The sequence below is a fragment of the Triplophysa rosa genome, linkage group LG25 (genome assembly GCF_024868665.1).
Source record: "Triplophysa rosa linkage group LG25, Trosa_1v2, whole genome shotgun sequence".
Taxonomy (NCBI): Eukaryota; Metazoa; Chordata; class Actinopteri; order Cypriniformes; family Nemacheilidae; genus Triplophysa; species Triplophysa rosa.
This window is the reverse complement of record NC_079914.1, coordinates 547,642-565,757: the sequence shown is the minus strand read 5'-3', so window position 1 is coordinate 565,757 and position 18,116 is coordinate 547,642. Positions and strand designations below refer to the sequence as shown.

General features: G+C 39.8%; 1 protein-coding gene across 4 annotated transcripts in view; it reads right to left on the bottom strand.

Moving 5' to 3' along the window:
* Positions 1-17,023, bottom strand: part of si:ch211-126j24.1 (phosphofurin acidic cluster sorting protein 2) — a 141,115-nt gene extending 124,092 nt beyond the window's left edge. For 2 of the 4 annotated variants that reach the window (XM_057324927.1, XM_057324928.1), the window contains exon 1: positions 16,692-17,023. In XM_057324927.1, coding sequence (XP_057180910.1) covers positions 16,692-16,891 — 200 coding nt within the window. In that variant the 5' untranslated portion in view covers positions 16,892-17,023. The remainder of the gene's footprint in view (positions 1-16,691) is intronic. The other 2 variants (XM_057324929.1, XM_057324930.1) reach the window with 1 other exon arrangement.
* Positions 17,024-18,116: the final 1,093 nt, after the last annotated feature.

Below are 18,116 nucleotides of genomic sequence, written 5' to 3'. Positions count from 1 at the left end.
GAGCGAGACGGGGTGCGCTCCGGAAATCCCCATATCACCCTCGCCGCTCGCCTTGGCGAACGGAATGGCCTTAGCCATCCTCGTCACAGCCCGGGAAGCATGCGAGGTGGTGGCTGATTCTCGGGAGAAAACAGCCACCCGTGACCGCAACGTCTCTATGACCATCTGCCCGCAGTGCGGGCAAGATGAGTCCACGAAGGCTGTCTCAGCGTGTTGGACCCCCAAACACCTGACACAGACATCGTGCTTGTCCCCATCCTCGATGAGGACACCGCACCCAAGAGAACAGCGGGACATGCCACGCTGGAGAAATTAGCTCTTTTAGAATGCAGACGGTGAGTCACCGTCTGCAGGCTCGAACACCTCTGGAACCGCCGAGACGCCCAGGGGAAGTCGCTGCAGGAAGGGACAGTCCGCTGCACCACGTCGTAGAACCGGCAATGTAGAGCTTTTGCTAAGCAGCAAGAGAAGATCTTCATAACCGAAGGCTCCGAAGAACAAAAGGTGAATGAATGATGCACGCCGTCTCCCTTTTATACCCGGATGTCCGGGGCGGAGTCCGGCATGCAAATTTCATTTGCCAATTTTCATTGGCCTTTTCTAAGCAGTCGGAAACGATTGGTTCTCAGGGACGAACCCCATCTGTCAGTTCGACACAACGTCGATAGACCGACAGAAAGGGAACCATAGTTTTATGCAATTATGGTATTTAAAAACATAGCTTAACATACCAAATTCAACCAAATTCATCATAATAAAAATCCTACTTTTTAAAAAGAAAACAAATAAGACTCACATTTTTTGGCCTATCGAGGGTGGCATTTTGAGAGCAAAATAAATTGACCAGATCTATGATTAATTTTGTACTCTACTAAACTATTTTGTGCTCTAGTAGTAATTTAATCATTAGTTTCAAAGGTATTAATGGTGATGTGATATGGCACAAGTCACATCCACAACACATAGTAATGAGATCACAGTTGGTCAAAGCAGGTTAGCATAAATGAGCCCTCAAAAAAAGCAAAAGTGATCACCTTTTTTGAGCTCGTTTTTTTATAATAATTAGTGGGGGCAGATTTATTTTCCATTTTTAAACTCCTACTGGCAAATTTTGCACTACAAACTGTGAAACGAAAACAATATAAATTCCTATTAAAGCTACAAAGGTTACGGAGTCAGCAGTGAGTTCTTCTCTTTTCATTTGTTTGAGTCATATCAACCACATAGAATACTGTAGCAGGAGGCTGCTGTCACTAATGTATTGATATCCGTTGTCTTTCTCAGCTTTTTACACTCACTTCAGATAAAAACGACCATGTTTATGACTTAACTCTGTGAGATAGGTCCAATAAGCTGTAAAAAAGTTTGAAAATGATTTAGACAAAATAGATCCTTGATATCTCAATTGCAGTTAGTGCGTGTGTGTGTGTGACGCACAGAAGCGGAGGTCTGATTATATGATTTGCCGAAACAACACAAAGTTATCGATCTTTATGTCACAGTCTACAATTTGTGTATGTCATATTTGTCATGATGGACTTAAAAGCTTCCCCCCGCTTCAGGCTTTATAAACTTACTCTCCATCCTGCCGACTGTTCGCTTGCTAACGTACTCTCCAATGTGACGTCTCCACTCCGGCAACCAAGACCCGCCCCATTTTAATTCTGATTGGCTAGTAATGTTTGTTTGGTTGAGAGTGATAGCCGTGTTCCTCTCATACCATTGGTAGGCGAACTTATGAACTCGAACTGATCAATAAGCTTTTTAAATGTAATCTTTTTTTAAAGTAAATATTTTTTTCCGCAGTCAAACGCCGCAAGCTGGAGATCCGGCATGGTGCCGAAAAACTTTAAGCCCTGCGATACCACTGTAGCAGCTTGCATTACAGCCTGCCTAGAAGACATCTCAGCTTGGATGAAAGAGCATCACCTCCAGCTGAACCCTGCCAAGACAGAACTTCTCATGTTTCCGGCACACCCCACGGTGCAACACGATCTCACCATCCAAATTGGCAATGCCACAATCACTCCTTCAAAAACAGCCAGGAACCTCGGAGTCATATTTGATGAACAGCTGTCCTTCAATGATCACATTGCAAAGACAACGCGGTCATGCCGATATGCCTTATTCAACATTAGAAAGGTTAGACCCTATCTCACTGAGCATTGGGCACAACTCCTTGTCCAAATCTCAAGGTTGGACTACTGCAATGCTCCCCTTGCTGGTCTTCCTGCAAAGGCTATTGTGCGATTACAAATTTATACAATGTTATATCTAGGTTAAAGTTATGTACATTATGTTTCACATTTTGAGGTAAAGATGATGACATTCTAAGAAGATCAAGTCAGGCAGCCCAGGTGTCTGAGACATTACCCTTTTGTCTTTATGCACTTCCTGACCATTGAGCAGGGTCCCATGTTAAAGGTGAATGCTAAGCTCAAGGCACAGCTAAGCCTTTGTCTCTATGATAATGTGAAGGTATGGGCAATACTGTCAGGCTGATTGGATTAGCACCAAGCATTTGAATGACATTGTTATGCTGATGAGACCTTGGCTAGGACAATTCCGGTAACGGAATTCGTGTCTTGTCATTGGCCCCGCCCCTCTCGTTTCTTGTATTGTTTCTCGGCCGTGTCTTATGTTTCACACCTGCCCTCGCTCGTTATCCCTCGTTTGTCTTTCCTATATATACCCTCTTGTTTCTTTGTCTTGTGTTCGTGGATTGCGTTTCACGTGTACGTGCTTGTTCATGTCTCGTGCGTTGTGCCGGTTTCCTGAGTTCCTGTCTTGCCTTTCTTAGTGTCCCTGTATTGTGAGTTGTGGTTATTATCATTTAGTTCTGGTTTTTGCCCCCTTGAGGGAAGTTTTTGGTTTCTAGTTTGTATTTTAGTTTGTCTTGTCAGACACACCCTCGTGGGTTTTCCTTTGTTCAGAGTTTTATGTTGTTCTGTTAATTAAAGTATTTATTTGTTAACCCCTTCTTCGCTGTCCTGCATTTGGGTTCTCTTCACGCCTGCCGTGACACCACCTTGATTAGTTAAGTGATTCAAGGATAGACATGAAACGGCTTATTTAATTCATTCAAATAAATAATATTAAACTACATAAAGTTCTCTTATTAACTGACCAAAGTATTACAAATGTGAGAATTATACATTAAAGCACGGATTTTAAACTTAGACTTTGAATTTTGATGTCAATTCCACTATTGCACACACTATGTGTAATAAAGTATTGCAAAAGTATTTAGTTTAATTACATCAGAAGTAACTGTAATTAAATTACAGAAAAAATAAGAGTAATGCCTTACTTTACTTTTTCAAGGGAAAAGTAATTAAATTACAGTAACTAATTACTTAGTAACTAGTTACACCCAACACTGACTCCCGACACCCCATCAAGAACCCTGCGTTCAGCAAACCAGGGGCGTCTTGTATTGCCTTCTCGTAAGGGCGGTAAATCGCTTTCCCGCTCTTTCTCCTTCACAACTCCTTCCTGGTGGAACATTCTTCCTAACTCAGTCCGGTCAACCACATCTCTCACAACATTCAAAAAACTACTTATAACCCATCTCTTCTGTGAATACTTGACAGACAAATGAGAAAAAAAAAAACACTAACCCTCTCTCTTTCTCTCAACAGGTATTGGTCTAGCTTTTTCTGAGGCTAGTAACTTTGTATTAGCACCTATTGTATTATTGCTCCTGTATGACATACAGTATTGCTTATTGCTCCCTGAACTCTCTGTAATTCACTTTGGATAAAAGCGTCTGCTAAATGACTAAATGTAAATGTAAATCAGTTAACGGTTAATGTTCGGATAATGAGCGTCGGTTCTCGGTTAGGGAAATTAACCGAAATGAGCATCCGTAATTAGTGATATTGAAACATGTACAGTGCACGCCATGTTTAGGTTACATTTGAACATTCTGTACTGCTTGATGCTGGATCTTAAATAGTTTTTTTTTCAGCATAGAAGTGTACAGTGCTTTAAAAATTTGTGATGTCATTGTCATCCAATATACAGTAATGTTTGTACAACTAAACATTAACATACTATCAGCTCAACATGCTGTGCTTAAAACACAATGACAACAGTCTTGTCTCGACCTAGAATGAACAAGGCAATAACATCCACATGAACCATTTAAAACTGTACCATAACTCTTCTAAATGAGCAAAGGCTCCAATGTGTGTGTGTGTGTGTGTGTGTGCGTTCATGTTTGTATATCCCGGTGGGGACCTAAACCTGAATACACACCAACACATGGGGACTCGTGTCACCGTGGGGACCAAAATTGAGGTCACCAGGGGCAAAAAGCTAATAAATTGTACAGAACAATATTTTTTACAAATCTAAAAATGCAAAAAGTGTTCTATGATCTTTAGGTTTAGGGATAGGGGATAGAATATACAGTTTGTACAGTATAAAAACATTACGCCTATGGACTGTCCCCACGGGGATAGTCAATGCGTGTGTGTGTGGTCATCATTTACACCCCATTTGCTCGGAACAATATGAAGAATTGAATGGCTGCTCTTCCATTACGATTTTCTGGGCTAAGGTTTTTTAGTAAACTTGGGTATACAGTTTATAGGTATACATGCCCATATACCATTGAATGGCAGTAATGATTGTAAATATAAAACACATAAAAGTCTCAGGGATCCCAGGGATCCTATTTCTTTTATTGGGTAACTCTCCCGGAAAAGCAATATAAAAAAATATATATATTTTTTTACCATCGATGGTACTCACAAAAACACTACAAAATATTTGTACACATTTATACATTTCGGTATTATTACACGTACGCAGAAATGACAAGGTACTGGCATAACACTGACCTCAAAACAACAGTTTAACGTCAGTGTTGGGCATTAACGCGTTAGTAACGCATTACTGTACTTTGATTACTTTTTTGGTAACAGAGTAATTTAACGCGTTATAATTCCTAAAATAGTAATTAGATTATAGTTCCAAGCCCAAGTAACTATACGTTGCAGCTAGGGCTGAAACGATTCCTCGAGTAACTCGAGTAATTCGAATACAAAAAATAATCGAGGCAATTTTTGTTGAATCGAAGCCTCGTTTAATCCATTTAACTACAGTACACACAGAGCACTGCGTTTCCCCACGGACCGTTATTACTAACGCACAGCCCGCTAAACTCTATTCATGTTACAGTCTCATGCATTCACCGTGAGACACACGCATTTTAGACTGTTCACACGCTCACACGTATGGCTGAGGTGCCTATCATGATCGATGTTAGCCTTTATGCTCCAATTGTAAGTATTACAGACCCATACATCTCCCTATCGCAAGACAATCTTTGGTACTACCAGCGAAAGCAAACTCAACATGGAGAGAGAAAGTTATGCGTTCTGTAGCTGGAAATACAATCATTACTTTTAGTTTATTTCTGTCAAAGGCAAGAACATTGTTGTGTGTTGTCGGTCATGTGGAGGTAAGCAAAACCCTCTCTCCCGCGAAAAACAACCTGAAAGGGCAGTACAGCATGGTTAAACTTTTGGAGAAAGTAACTTCACCGGGCACGGAGAGCAATGAATCAACTTCTAGATAAGAAAACTTCAGGATAACCTCACAGTGGTGCCCTAACTCAAAACGTATCTGCCAGTGCTAACAATTACATTACAATAGCGCAATCACTAGACAAAATACGACAAGAACCTCATAATCTGACGAAGTGAATAGATAAAAAATCTGATGCAGACATTACATGCTACATTGGTTGTCCTGCTTATGACGTACATGAATTATTACTTTCTGCTTGCCACCTTTATTATTCTAACAATTCAGCTGATTAAACATTATTGCTGAATGCAGAATCATGATGTTAACGTGTTGTGCTGGTGATGATGGCGTGCTAGCAACAGCTAGCTGGCAACACAGGTTTATTCATTAGCCCGAATATTTTGCATGTACAGCATTCTGTAGCTCTGCATTTCCTCTACAAGCAGCAGGGATGTCAGATAATCACGTGTAATCACAAACCATTAACTAAATAAAAAACTGAAAATAAAAATAGCTTAATAATAAATTGGTTTCTTGCCTATTTAACAGGCATTCATTGAGACAAATAATATACACACTAAAATGTTGGGTTGTTTTAACTCATTGGTCAATATAACACAGAACACATGGTTGGGTAACGACAACCCAGCATTTCTGGGAGTATAGTGATCATGCATTTTTTTTACTTTTCCTTAATATCTCAGGACAGCACAGCCACGCACAGATTCATCAGCCAAGAACACCTGAAAACTAAAGATGTTTCAGCAAATCAGTTCAGTTAGATCAATCATAACTTTGGCAGTCACATCATGTCTGATTGATATGTATCCATCAGAGAGTCCACAATTCTTTCTGCTGAACACAGGGCTCTAGACTAACACTTGAGAGAGGTGGCACTGGTGCTACCAAGTTATTTAGTTGGTGGCACCAGCCCTTAATTTGTCGTGGGGTGAGGTAAGAAAAAAGAATCACTAAAACTTCATTGAAATGGATTTAATACATTAATAAATCAATTAGAAATTAATACAAATCATTGTTTATGATTTAATTATTTTTATTGTATATGTAAACTCTCTTTCAACACTTTACCATATTTAACGAACATCTTTCTTCAGGGTCTTTGCAGGTTTCACAAAGTCAAATTTAAGACTTTTTTAGACCATTATGAATGAAATTTAAGACCTGTATCACAACATAAAAACCGCACACCCAACATTCCCAGATCAATTTCTCGTGATGCCAGCGAAACTTGCTGTATTTTAATACAAGAATGCCCAATAAAGCCGTTGTTGTTTATATTCATTTATATATTTAATGTTTCTGTTGTCAGACATAAAATAATATATATATATATTTTAAACAAATGTTTATGTTCATATGTCTAGTACAGGGGTCGGCAACCTTTGCAACCAAAAGAGCCATTTTGGGCCTTCTCCCACCAAATAAAATTTGTCTGGAGCCGCAAAACATATGTAACCTTTAAATTACTGTAACACAGGTTATGCATGTTAGGTAGTAGTTACCCAGTTGGACCACTAGGTGGCAACATAGTGCGATTTTTATTGTGCTTAGATGATAAGCAATTTATACATTTTTGTCCCTGGCAAGAAGTGGGAGTGTTGCAATAGGAGAGTAGCATCGCGATGTTGCACGCGCTGCTTTAGTTAGACTTCAGATTTTTTCTGTGAACTTTTGTTTTGGCGATGAACAGCCACAAGAGACCGTCTACTCTCTGCATATGGACATCATGCATAAACATTATGAGAAGCGCGCTAGCCAGACAGGATTTTAACTATGCCGGCTAAAGACCTAAAAGTTTGGTTTAAAGACGAAAAACGTACCAAGCAGAATGTTTTCTCACCATTCCATTTCTAACACATGCATACAGTGCTCGGCGCTGTCTTACATCTGTCAAAGCAGAAATAAAGCCGCTGCTCTCTGTATGTTTTTTCTGTCATCTCCGGTCGCGCGCATACGGTGTATGTACATTGCATGGGCTTATTTCGAATATTGAAATGAAATGCTTTTTCAGATATTTCTTGAAGAAATCAGGACAGTAGTGGTCAAAAGTGGACAAAATAGATGGATTACAGCAGCAGGTGTAAACGGGTATGTGCCTCTTTCATCCACTTGTGATCCGATGGACCAAACGGATGGACGCCACTGGTAAAAAAATCTGTCAATGACGGAGAATTTCCGGTTAACGCGACCTCTGCATTAGAGGTAGCGTTACATGGCCGTAGGAAAATTAAGACCTGTTTAAAATTATGTAAGACAGAACACAATACTTCAGTGAATTTAAGACTTTTTAAGGCCCAAATTTTTGATTTTGGAATTTAAGACTTTTTTAGACTTTTTAGACCCCGCGGAAACCCTGTTCTTAAAGCTACTTTCTTCCTTTATTTGTTGTGAACGACTCCTATAAGAGAACACAATTCCTTTAATATCAGTATCAGAGTGTTTTTGGGCCCATCCTTTGCTGTTTGATGAACATTATAAACAGAGATCTTTATTATGCTGCTGCCCCTTTAAGAGCTTGCGCAATATACTGGAACACGCATGTGTTTTGTTTCCCAACTGTTTGGTCACGAAACTGAATACCTTTACAAGGTTTCTTGTTAATATGGGAATTTTGACGTTATTTTCGTTTCAGAGTAAGAAGGCGTGAAAGAGAACTCCGTTTAATATTTTGTGCTCTGACTCTCTGGGCACGCGTGCATCTCAAACAACCCGCGAGACCTGAAGGCTTTTAGTGATTATTCTTCATGAAAGCTGCATTGATGTTTGGTTTCTATCAATAGCGACTTACAAATGAATAGTATTTTGCGTGATGTAACGTTTTGTATGCTTTTCAGTATTGTTAGAGAGCTTTACACAATAGTTTAGTGCTTAAAGTATAGCTTCACATGCATACAATACTCGCAACACATTTCGTTATGTTTGCTGGCAAAATGCGACCATTTAGTCGCAGTCTAGAGCCTTGCGAACAGTGACTGAGCTCTATGAGATGACCCGACAGGGCTACTGAGACACCTCCTGTTGAGACAGCAGATGGTGAAAAAGCCCTAAAAGTGTGTACTAGGAAAAACTTCAAGTCATCCACCAGGAAAAGGAACTATAGCTTTCATTGCATAGCCCTATTCAACGCAAAACAGCATCAAGTATCCCAAAATTCCTTTCTGGCCCCAAACACATGTGTACTGCTCCATGAGATGCTGCTTTGAGTTTTCAAGTGAAACTCACCTAAACAGCAAAAAAACAGTTACTGACATGAAACATTTCAAGCCAGTCGGTGTAAAAAAATCTAGTGATGTTGATTTTATAGCAACTGTAAAAATAACAAAATTATGTAGGGTCTATATCCTTACCTCGACACGTTTGAGCTCATCCAGCTTTGCATTTTTACATTATTCCAGAGGCACAGAGGAAAGCAAATGTTTTTAAAAGGTGGAATGATGCGTGCATGGCCAACACATGGAACACAAAGCACATCATGTACCCGGCTGCCATTTCAACACAAATAATGACCCTCCACAGAGTCCCACACCAATTTAAGTTCAATGAATAAGAATGAATAATTGACAAACCACTGACTGAGTAAAGATTGCATGTTTAATTACTACAGTCTCATCTGTGCCCTCATTTCTCTTTGAATGGACAAAAGGAGAAAATGGGAATATTATGAGATTTATAAATCAATTTAAGCAGACCCACGTAATGTGTGAGGCCCACAGAAGGAATTTGGCCTCACAATACCAAATACAGTTAATTTCATCAAACAATATACTGCAATACACAGGGCTCCAGAGAGACTAAATTTTTTTTACTAGGAGCACTGTAGCCCCTAATTAAAATGTTAGGAGCGCAATCATCAAATTTAGGGGCATTCCTTAAATCAGCATGCAATGCAATTTTTCACATTTTTCCACATAATAACTGTATTACTAAATTACTGTACTACTATATTTCCAAACAGTCGATAACAGTGACAGGTCTTGGAAACGCTGTTTGTACTCTTAATTCACGTGCTGTCCGCTGTACGGTGAACTGAATGTGCTGCTTCACCCTGCCACTCACTCACAGACGCTGAGAGAGACTATCACTTCGCCGGGAAAGCAAGACTGCGCGCTCATGGGGAAGTACTGACAACAGTTTCCCACTGAATGAAAGCTAAGGTTTATTCAAAAAGACGGTAGGTTTGTCGTTATGCGCTTCTTCTGAACAAAAATCACTTAAGGCATTGAAAAGACGCTAAATATTGTAAAAGAGTTGCTAACGTAGCAACACTGGCCTGACAACGAATGGGAAACACAGCGTCGCTTAGAAACTGTAGCCGTGGCAGGGAGGAGAACTCTGGAGAAAAGGTGTTAATGGTTCGCCTTGTCATTTTTGACTGAGCTGTGACATTAGAGGCGATGAAACATCTCTAGAGCGAGAAACATAAGTGCAGTTGACTAATCACTTCAGCAGTCGGGACTCTCCCCCTCTCACACACAAAGGCTTATACTGGTGGGCTCCATATATACTCGTTTTCAACATGAAATAACAACCAGAAGAAATTCTGCATTTGTAGGTCGCACATGTGCCAGTACCATTTGGTCTCATTATGGAGCCCTGCAAACATCATGATATCATAAATAAATGGGATAAATGGACTGGGAACTGCACCAAATCAAGCTAAAATGAAATTACTTTAAATCCGGGTAAAGTGAATTTTGAGAATTGTTTCTTAACGCATTATAGATGTTAGAAATGTATTGCTGAAACACATTACAAAGACTTATGTAGTACTGAATTGTGGAGTTAAACGGTTTTTCACCAATTCTCTGTTCAGGATTTTTTGGGCGGGGCTAAAACGGGGGATCGATGACGCTATGGAGCGTCTGAGCATGCATGGCCCCTCCCCTATCACTAGAGCGCCTATAGCATCAGGTGTCTGCTCAATCACGAGCTCAGGGTTGTAAGCTTTTCGCACACGCTTTCAGGCTCTCACTCAAACAAATTTTGAGACGAGCATGAGCAGATTATCCACCCGGCTGGTTCGCTATCAGCAATCTCAGCATCTACCTTATCAGCTCAAGAGAGAACCACTACAAGTAGACAAAGCTGTCTGTGTTCACACTTGACTTCTTTTTTGAAGCTGCTAGCGTCTGTTTTAAATTATAATCCTAAGGAGTAAACCATGTTTTCAAAAAACTCCTGAGCGCCTTTTAAAATGTAAAGTATTAGCACCTATTGTAGTTTAATTTTCACTTTCAATAACTTTTGATTGCATTTCTAGCGGGAAATGAGTATTGAGTATTTTTCAAATATGTGATTGGTTATAGCAAAGACGTTCACTGTTGATAATTCAAATAGAATTCTGAAACGCTGCCTATGAAGCCTGTCTCTCTAAGCTGCCACCGTGCACAAATGCTATCTTTGAACATTGCCGGCTGCTATCACTCTGGGTTCGGGCTACTACTGGGCCCGGAGCCTTCTCCCTGGACATGGGGAGAGTACTCCGAGTTCGGAAGAAACTGCCGGGCTCAGAGCCCTCTCCCCAGGCAGCACGCCAAATACGCATACCCTTTAACCTGCTCGTGAATTATCTATTGATGAATATTGTTCACATTGACTCACGCGTGTCTGAATTCAAATCCTCCCATAAAACGTATTCACATAATTCACATACTGTATAGCCTACTGGGCTGGGGACTCAGGTTGAGCGATGCGAGTGGGCGTGGCTTCAACGTCAACAGCGGACACACCCCCAGCGTTTGAGAGCAGAGAGTCCTGCTTATTTTTCCAAGATTTTGATAACTTATTTTATTTACTTGGAAGTTTTTTTCTCCATTCGATTTTGGCTGGGTGGTTAATAACACACTTTTCTGTTGGGTGACAAACTCAGAACACATATTTCAATGTCACTTTACTCGGACTTTAAAATATTTAAAGGGGTCATATGACACGGCTAAAACTAATATCATCGGTTGTTTTAGATGTAATGCAATGTGTATAAACGATTTTAAAGGTTCAGTGAACTAAGACCACAATTTTAACACGAGCTTGTGTTATATAAGAGGGAATCATATTCAAGCGAACACCGCCTCCACAGAAGAATATCAACGCCTACTTCTCGAGCCCTGCCCACTCGTTCGCGCATGACAGTACTGAACACAAGCTGCACGGAACTAGATAGAGCGAGTGTGAGCATCATGCCATTAAAGATCGCAAAATACTGTGCAGTGCCTGGTTGTGGAAGAACACAGTCGCTGCATAACCTTCCTTCGGTTTCCGACATTAGTAATGCGTGGTTGAAGTTAATTTTTAAAGATCTTCCAGCTCACGTGGGGAAAACATTGAGCGTTTGTTCGCTTCATTTCAAAGATTCCTTGAACAAGTCTTTGCGTAAAGACTAAAATTAAAAAGCAGTGCTGTGCCGTCAATATTGGATCCGATAGGAATGGCGCAGCAATCTTATGTGAGTAAAACATATTTGTACTATGCGTCACTATTGCTTTGTTAGAGATCGCTTGATATGCCCTGATAGTATTACCTGGGGACCTCTAGTCATTTGTGATAATTGTAATCGGCATCTCTGTGATTTGGCGGGCTGATATATCATTTTTCGATGTTTTATCCACTGTTCGCGAATAATGGAGGCTGTTTTGAAGTGTTTTGATATTATTTCTGGTGCTGGGTCATTTTGGCCGGGAGTCTACCATTTGTTTATTTATCATGAAAACTATAACATTTGAGACCCCCGATCGCGGTGATCTTCTGTCCGGTTCGTGGGTCTTAAATGCTGACATGTACGGTCATATAGGGCTGTAGTCAAGTCCACCATTGTCGAGTCCAAGACAAGTCCAAGACCAGGACTAGTCGAGACCGAGTCAAGTCCGAGTCCAAAGAGGTTCGAGTCCAAGTCAAGTCCGAGTCCAGAGAGGTTCGAGTCCAAGTCAAGACCGAGTCCAATTGAGACAGTCAAGAGAGACAGAAAAAAATCATGACTACAAGACCACATACTTAACTATTGATAATTTATGTGATGCAAGAGACCGCATATCTTCTATTCTAAGATAATCATTTTCATTATTGTTTGTAATGATCAAAAAGCAGATAAAATAAGGTCATTTTATTTTTACTATATAGGTATAGCACTAAAGTCACAAAGCCGAAGTGTAACTGTTTATTACTTTAAGGAACTTTTTTATCAGCCCTCCTAACAGCAAGGTTGTGCAGCAATGAACACTTTTGTGCGTGTGTGTGCGCGCCTGCCCGTGCACGTGTGTGTTCGATAGAGGAGCCGCTAGAAAGAGCACAGGCTCCACGGCTCGTTCATAAGCACGTCGGTGCCCATCCTTAAATAACATGTTCATCACAATGACAATAAAAATACAATCAATCTTATCTTCAAGCCCTACTTTCCAAACTTTCTAAAATACTCAAATGCAATGCTAACTCTGAAACATGGCATTAACTTACCTCTCTTTGTGATGCCTTTGCAGGTGTCTTGTGAAATTGGATGTTGTCCCACATGTTTCGGGGAAAGTTTTGGTGCAAAAAGTTTCCTTTTAAGCGCACTGTCGATACATTTATTATGGTTTGTAAAACCAATCTGTATTATGCCGCTGCTCGCTGACATCGTGCCTGATGAATGATTGATGCTGGTTCGCGCCGCGGACGAATCGTTCATTCGAACCGGTTCTTTCTTTTTAGTGAACCGGTCGAACCAGTTCAGATGAATCGTTCCCGTTTAACGTCTCCCGTAAACACTTAATATTATCCACAAATTAATTCAGTTATTCACTTTCTGGCGTGCATGACAGTCCCGCGGACTTGAACCAATATACCGGAGTTATTTAATTACAACAACAGCACACACTGAACTGAACTGCTGTGTGAAAAGAGAACTTATGAGCAAGCGCAGCTCTCGTTCTAGAGTCGAGAGTCGGCAACAGTTTTCGGATCACAAGAATATTGCTCTATCAATGTTTTGTTTTGAAGGAGAAAATAAAACATATATCGCTGGACTCGGACGAGACCGACTAGAACATTTGCGAGACCAATGACCAAGTCCGAGTTCAAATACCAACGAGTCCAAGACAAGTCCGAGACCATAAAAAACGTCTCGAGTCCGGACTCGAGTCCGCCCTTAAAAACCGAGCATTTCTCCAGACGGCCTCAAAACCAGGGTAGAAAATAGCCTATTACTTATTGATTTTGATGTTTTCGAATGTAAAAACCACGCGAACGTCATAAGTAGACATCAGACAATAGTATAAAACAATAAAAACGGCCAGTTCACTGCATCTTTAAGTTCCAAAAACGCTGTATTTTCCACATACCGTGTATGTTTGTATCTCCTCTCTGCCCCGCCTCTCTGAAACGCGCAGATCTGAAAAGCGAGGTGTGCTATGATTGGCCAGTTAACTAGTGCGTCGAATACTGCAAGCGTGTGAAGAAATGTAATGCCTCTTACCATATTTGGAACATCAGGTTCCAAAGCAATTGTACTGACAGGTATGCCCACCGTACTTGCTATACATTTGGGCGGTCTTAGTCAAATGATACCACGAACTGACGTGGATTTGTGGGGGTGTGGTTACACGAGGCGTTTCAGGCAGGTCTGGGTGAGCATTCGCTTTTAGATAGAATGCATCTTTGCTCCGACACTTTAAATTTTGCAATTTTACATGTATAATACATGGAAGGGCAACTTAAAACACACCAAAGACACAGAAAAACACATATTCGCTCCATATGAGCATGTACCATAAAAAACCTGTAGTACAATTTAATATTATGCAAGCTAATCTCAAAGTGTAAACCAGCCTATCAAAATTTTATTAACATAGAGGTAACATTTTATTGTAGTCTTGCAAGTGAAAAAAAAGAGACTAGAAGCATTTCTATAACTGATAGCATTTTAATGGGGGCTTCAATTCACCCCTGATCAAACTCGTTTTACACGTATTTGGCAGCTGTATTGTTGATGTATTATAGACCTTAAATATATGATGATCCCATTTTTTTAAGAGAAAATAAAACATAGTCTTATATTCAGAACATAGTTGTTTCAAAGCCGAATAAAAAATGAATGATAATTAAATGTCAAAGCCCTAAAACAGACAATTAATCGTCATATCGCAATGATTTATTAGACAATTAATCGCCAGTCAAATTTCATAATCGTGACAGCCCTAATCAATATTATTTTAATGATGATCAGACAAGTTTAAAATATGACGGAGGTCTGACAGTTGGCAAGAAGTGGTGGTCCAAAATCGGGAAATCTGATTTTACTATCTTGGCTTTTGCCCACACTTTGAAAATGTCTCCTGCGCCCCTGATATTATACTGATATTTGAGGCAATCAGTTAACCTTTCAAGATGTTTTCATTTTTGCTGTTTCATTCCGTTTTAATATTAAAATATCAGTGATAAGAACACTTTTAAAGAACTTTCATATACAGTATCAACCTGGATATATTATAGACACCCACTAAGCTTATCTATCACAAGCTAAGTCTTGTCATGAAAAGCATTCAAAAGAGATCCAAACTTTTCTTCAAGGTAGCCACCCCTTGCCTAGAATTTTCTAAATCTTTTTCCATTTACAGTAGTTGGCAACACTGACTACATAGGATTTATACAAAAGCTTTTTATGTATGCATTTGAGTCATGTTTTTAAAGATCTAAGGGCACACAGGAGTTAATTTATTATACAATGAGCAAAACTCTGTGGCAGTCATAATACTTCACCAACACAGGTAAAAGCCTTTCAGATGGGATACACTATTTAGTACATGATATTATGGTAAAATTTTCACTACACACATTTGAATGTCGTAAAAAAAACTTTATACAGATTTGATCCTGACTCAGATTCAGAATTTCTTTCCGATGATTTGGGTGTGTCCAGCAGCCCCTGAAGCGCTGAGATACAGAGATACCTGTGGGACGCCTCATCTATTCTCATCACAGCCAACGAGACACACATGTGAGTCACACTGATGAATCTCGTCCCATGAGCTTCTCCTGATCTCCCGCTGAACATCAACAAGCCACCACAACTACTCAATGTACTACCACTTCCAAAAGAACAACGATGAAAGAAACACAAAGGTTTCCGCTCAACACTTTTTTCTTATTTCTGTTCAATGCACATTGTGAAGAAAGAGCGCTATAGAAATAAACATTGATATTATTACATACAGCAGTTCACACATGCAATGTCTGATGGAGATGCGAGCAACTGTCATACGGCAGATGCAAAAGTGCACGACAGATGTATTTTCTATACCAGACTACAAGAAAACCCCAAGCTGTTCAAAAGCAGAATGATTCTTCCATGAACACATTCAAACATAACATTTGCCCTCTAAAAATAAGTGTTTTTTCTAGAAACATGCCACAATTATAGTCATGTAATACAGCATTTATAACAGTCAATATCACTTCTGTACGTATGGTATACTGTATGCAGCTTCTAACTGTAAGCATCAATCATAAGAGCTTGTGTTCCTATAAACAAAATGACATTCATGCTTATCACAACAAGCACACATTTGCATTGATCTGAATGTATTGGTTACATCCCCATCGCTTAAACTCCCATGTAGCCTACTGTTTTTCCAATCCATGTTGAACACAAAACGACAGAAATGAGTTCTACTGCAATATGATGAAACAGGCACGCACGGGTGACTGATATTTAACTGGGTCACTAATGCAGAAACCAGCATGAGAAAACAGAAGCAACAGAAGGCCGTCAGTGTCTGTTTTCAGGTCAGCCAAAGCTTTACACTTCAGTATGAGACACATGTAATGATGAAGAGACATCAACTAATGTCTGTGCGCTTATTTTTGTTTCCGTGTTTGCAAACGCTCACATTTAACAAGAAAACATGCAAAAGTCTAGTCCAATGATGACTTTTCTCTTGGTTTATTATTATGCTTTTATGCACATATTTATGGTCTAATGTGTTTATGTTCGCAATCGCCATAACAACACTCACTGCGTCCCAGCTTGCGTTTTACTGTGACATGCCGATAAGTTGCATGCGCAGAAATAAACGCATGTAAACAAACCGATGCATGCGTGTTTCACGAGACATTGAAGCTTTACTGATGCACACATCTACACGACAGCATTAGTGGTGGTGTACCTCGGCACGCAGCTCGGAGATGAGCGGTCAATTTCCCACGTTGCGAACAGATTCATTGGCACGGGCATGATGGGAGCCGAACCCCCCGAACCGGAGCCCGAACCCACGGCTCCGGGCGCAGCGGGAGCGGCTGCGGGTGCACAGACACCCGGGTTCGTTAAGGCGGCCCGGACACCTCCTCTCTCCACAGCCGCGGCCATCGTCGAAGAGACTCTTCAGCAGGACCGGGATGTTCGTGGACCTCAGTGTTCATGCACACGCTCCGGACGAACGGCTTTCAGCCCGCGCACATCTCATCTCAGCTCACAGACACAGATTTGCTCCGCTCAGGGGCGGGGCTTTACACGCGACCTGCGCAAGTGCGCGGCGGTGGCCGGTAGAGACGCTGCTGCGCTGTTTTGAACGGACTCCGATTTATTTAATCGCTGAAGCGTGTGATTTTTTTATTGATGCTTAATTAACAACAACAAATACAAAAACAACAATAATAACAACAACAACATAGTATAAAAGAGAAAAAGATAATGAAAACTACATTGTATACATACAACATAAATAATAATAAAAAGTCTAAAAAAAATTAAATTCAAGGCTTTACAATAGTCCACCGTTCTCTTAGCTTTAGTGTTCCTTACACCCTTCAATGTTTCAAAATATTGACAGAGCTCAAATTTAAAATGTGTAAAGTTTGGTGTCTTTTTACACCATTGACATTTGTGAATATGAAACTTGCCTAAAATAATAACTAGATTAAGCAAAAATATTTTTTTATCTAAAGGTTTGTCATACAAAAACAAAATATTTTTAGCATCCAAAACAATGTCAATGCCAGAAATCTCCCTAAAAAAATACCTTAAAGTCAAACCAAAATAACTTGGTACAAATGCAGTAAAAAAAAAGATGCAACATAGTTTCGTCATCCATATTACAAAAAGCACAGGTTATATTAATGTCTTTTTTAAATCTTTTAACAAGCCGGTTTACTGGGTAAATACAGTGAATAATTTTAAATGAAACTTTACGTATCTTATTGGTGACACAATACTTCCTATCATAAAAGCTTTCTCCTATTCAATATCATGAAAGACTGAGCTCCAAATGCTTTTAGCCAAGGGTATCCTCTGTAACCAAATTATTCGTCTCAGAAAAATGTTGTCACACCTCTTGTCAGTAATCGTCAGCAGTAACCACAGCTGCTTTGTAACAATGAAAATTGTAAAAGCGCTATATAAATAAAGTTGAGTTGAGTTAATACCAATGCCATGTAGTTTCAAAGTAAAATCAAGAGTTATATTAAATAAGAATAAAAGTTTGTGTTTACATAATATATGTCTATGTACTGTGCATATTAATTATGTATTTATAAATACAAACACATACACAAGTATACATATTTAGGAAATATTTACATGTATTTATTTATAT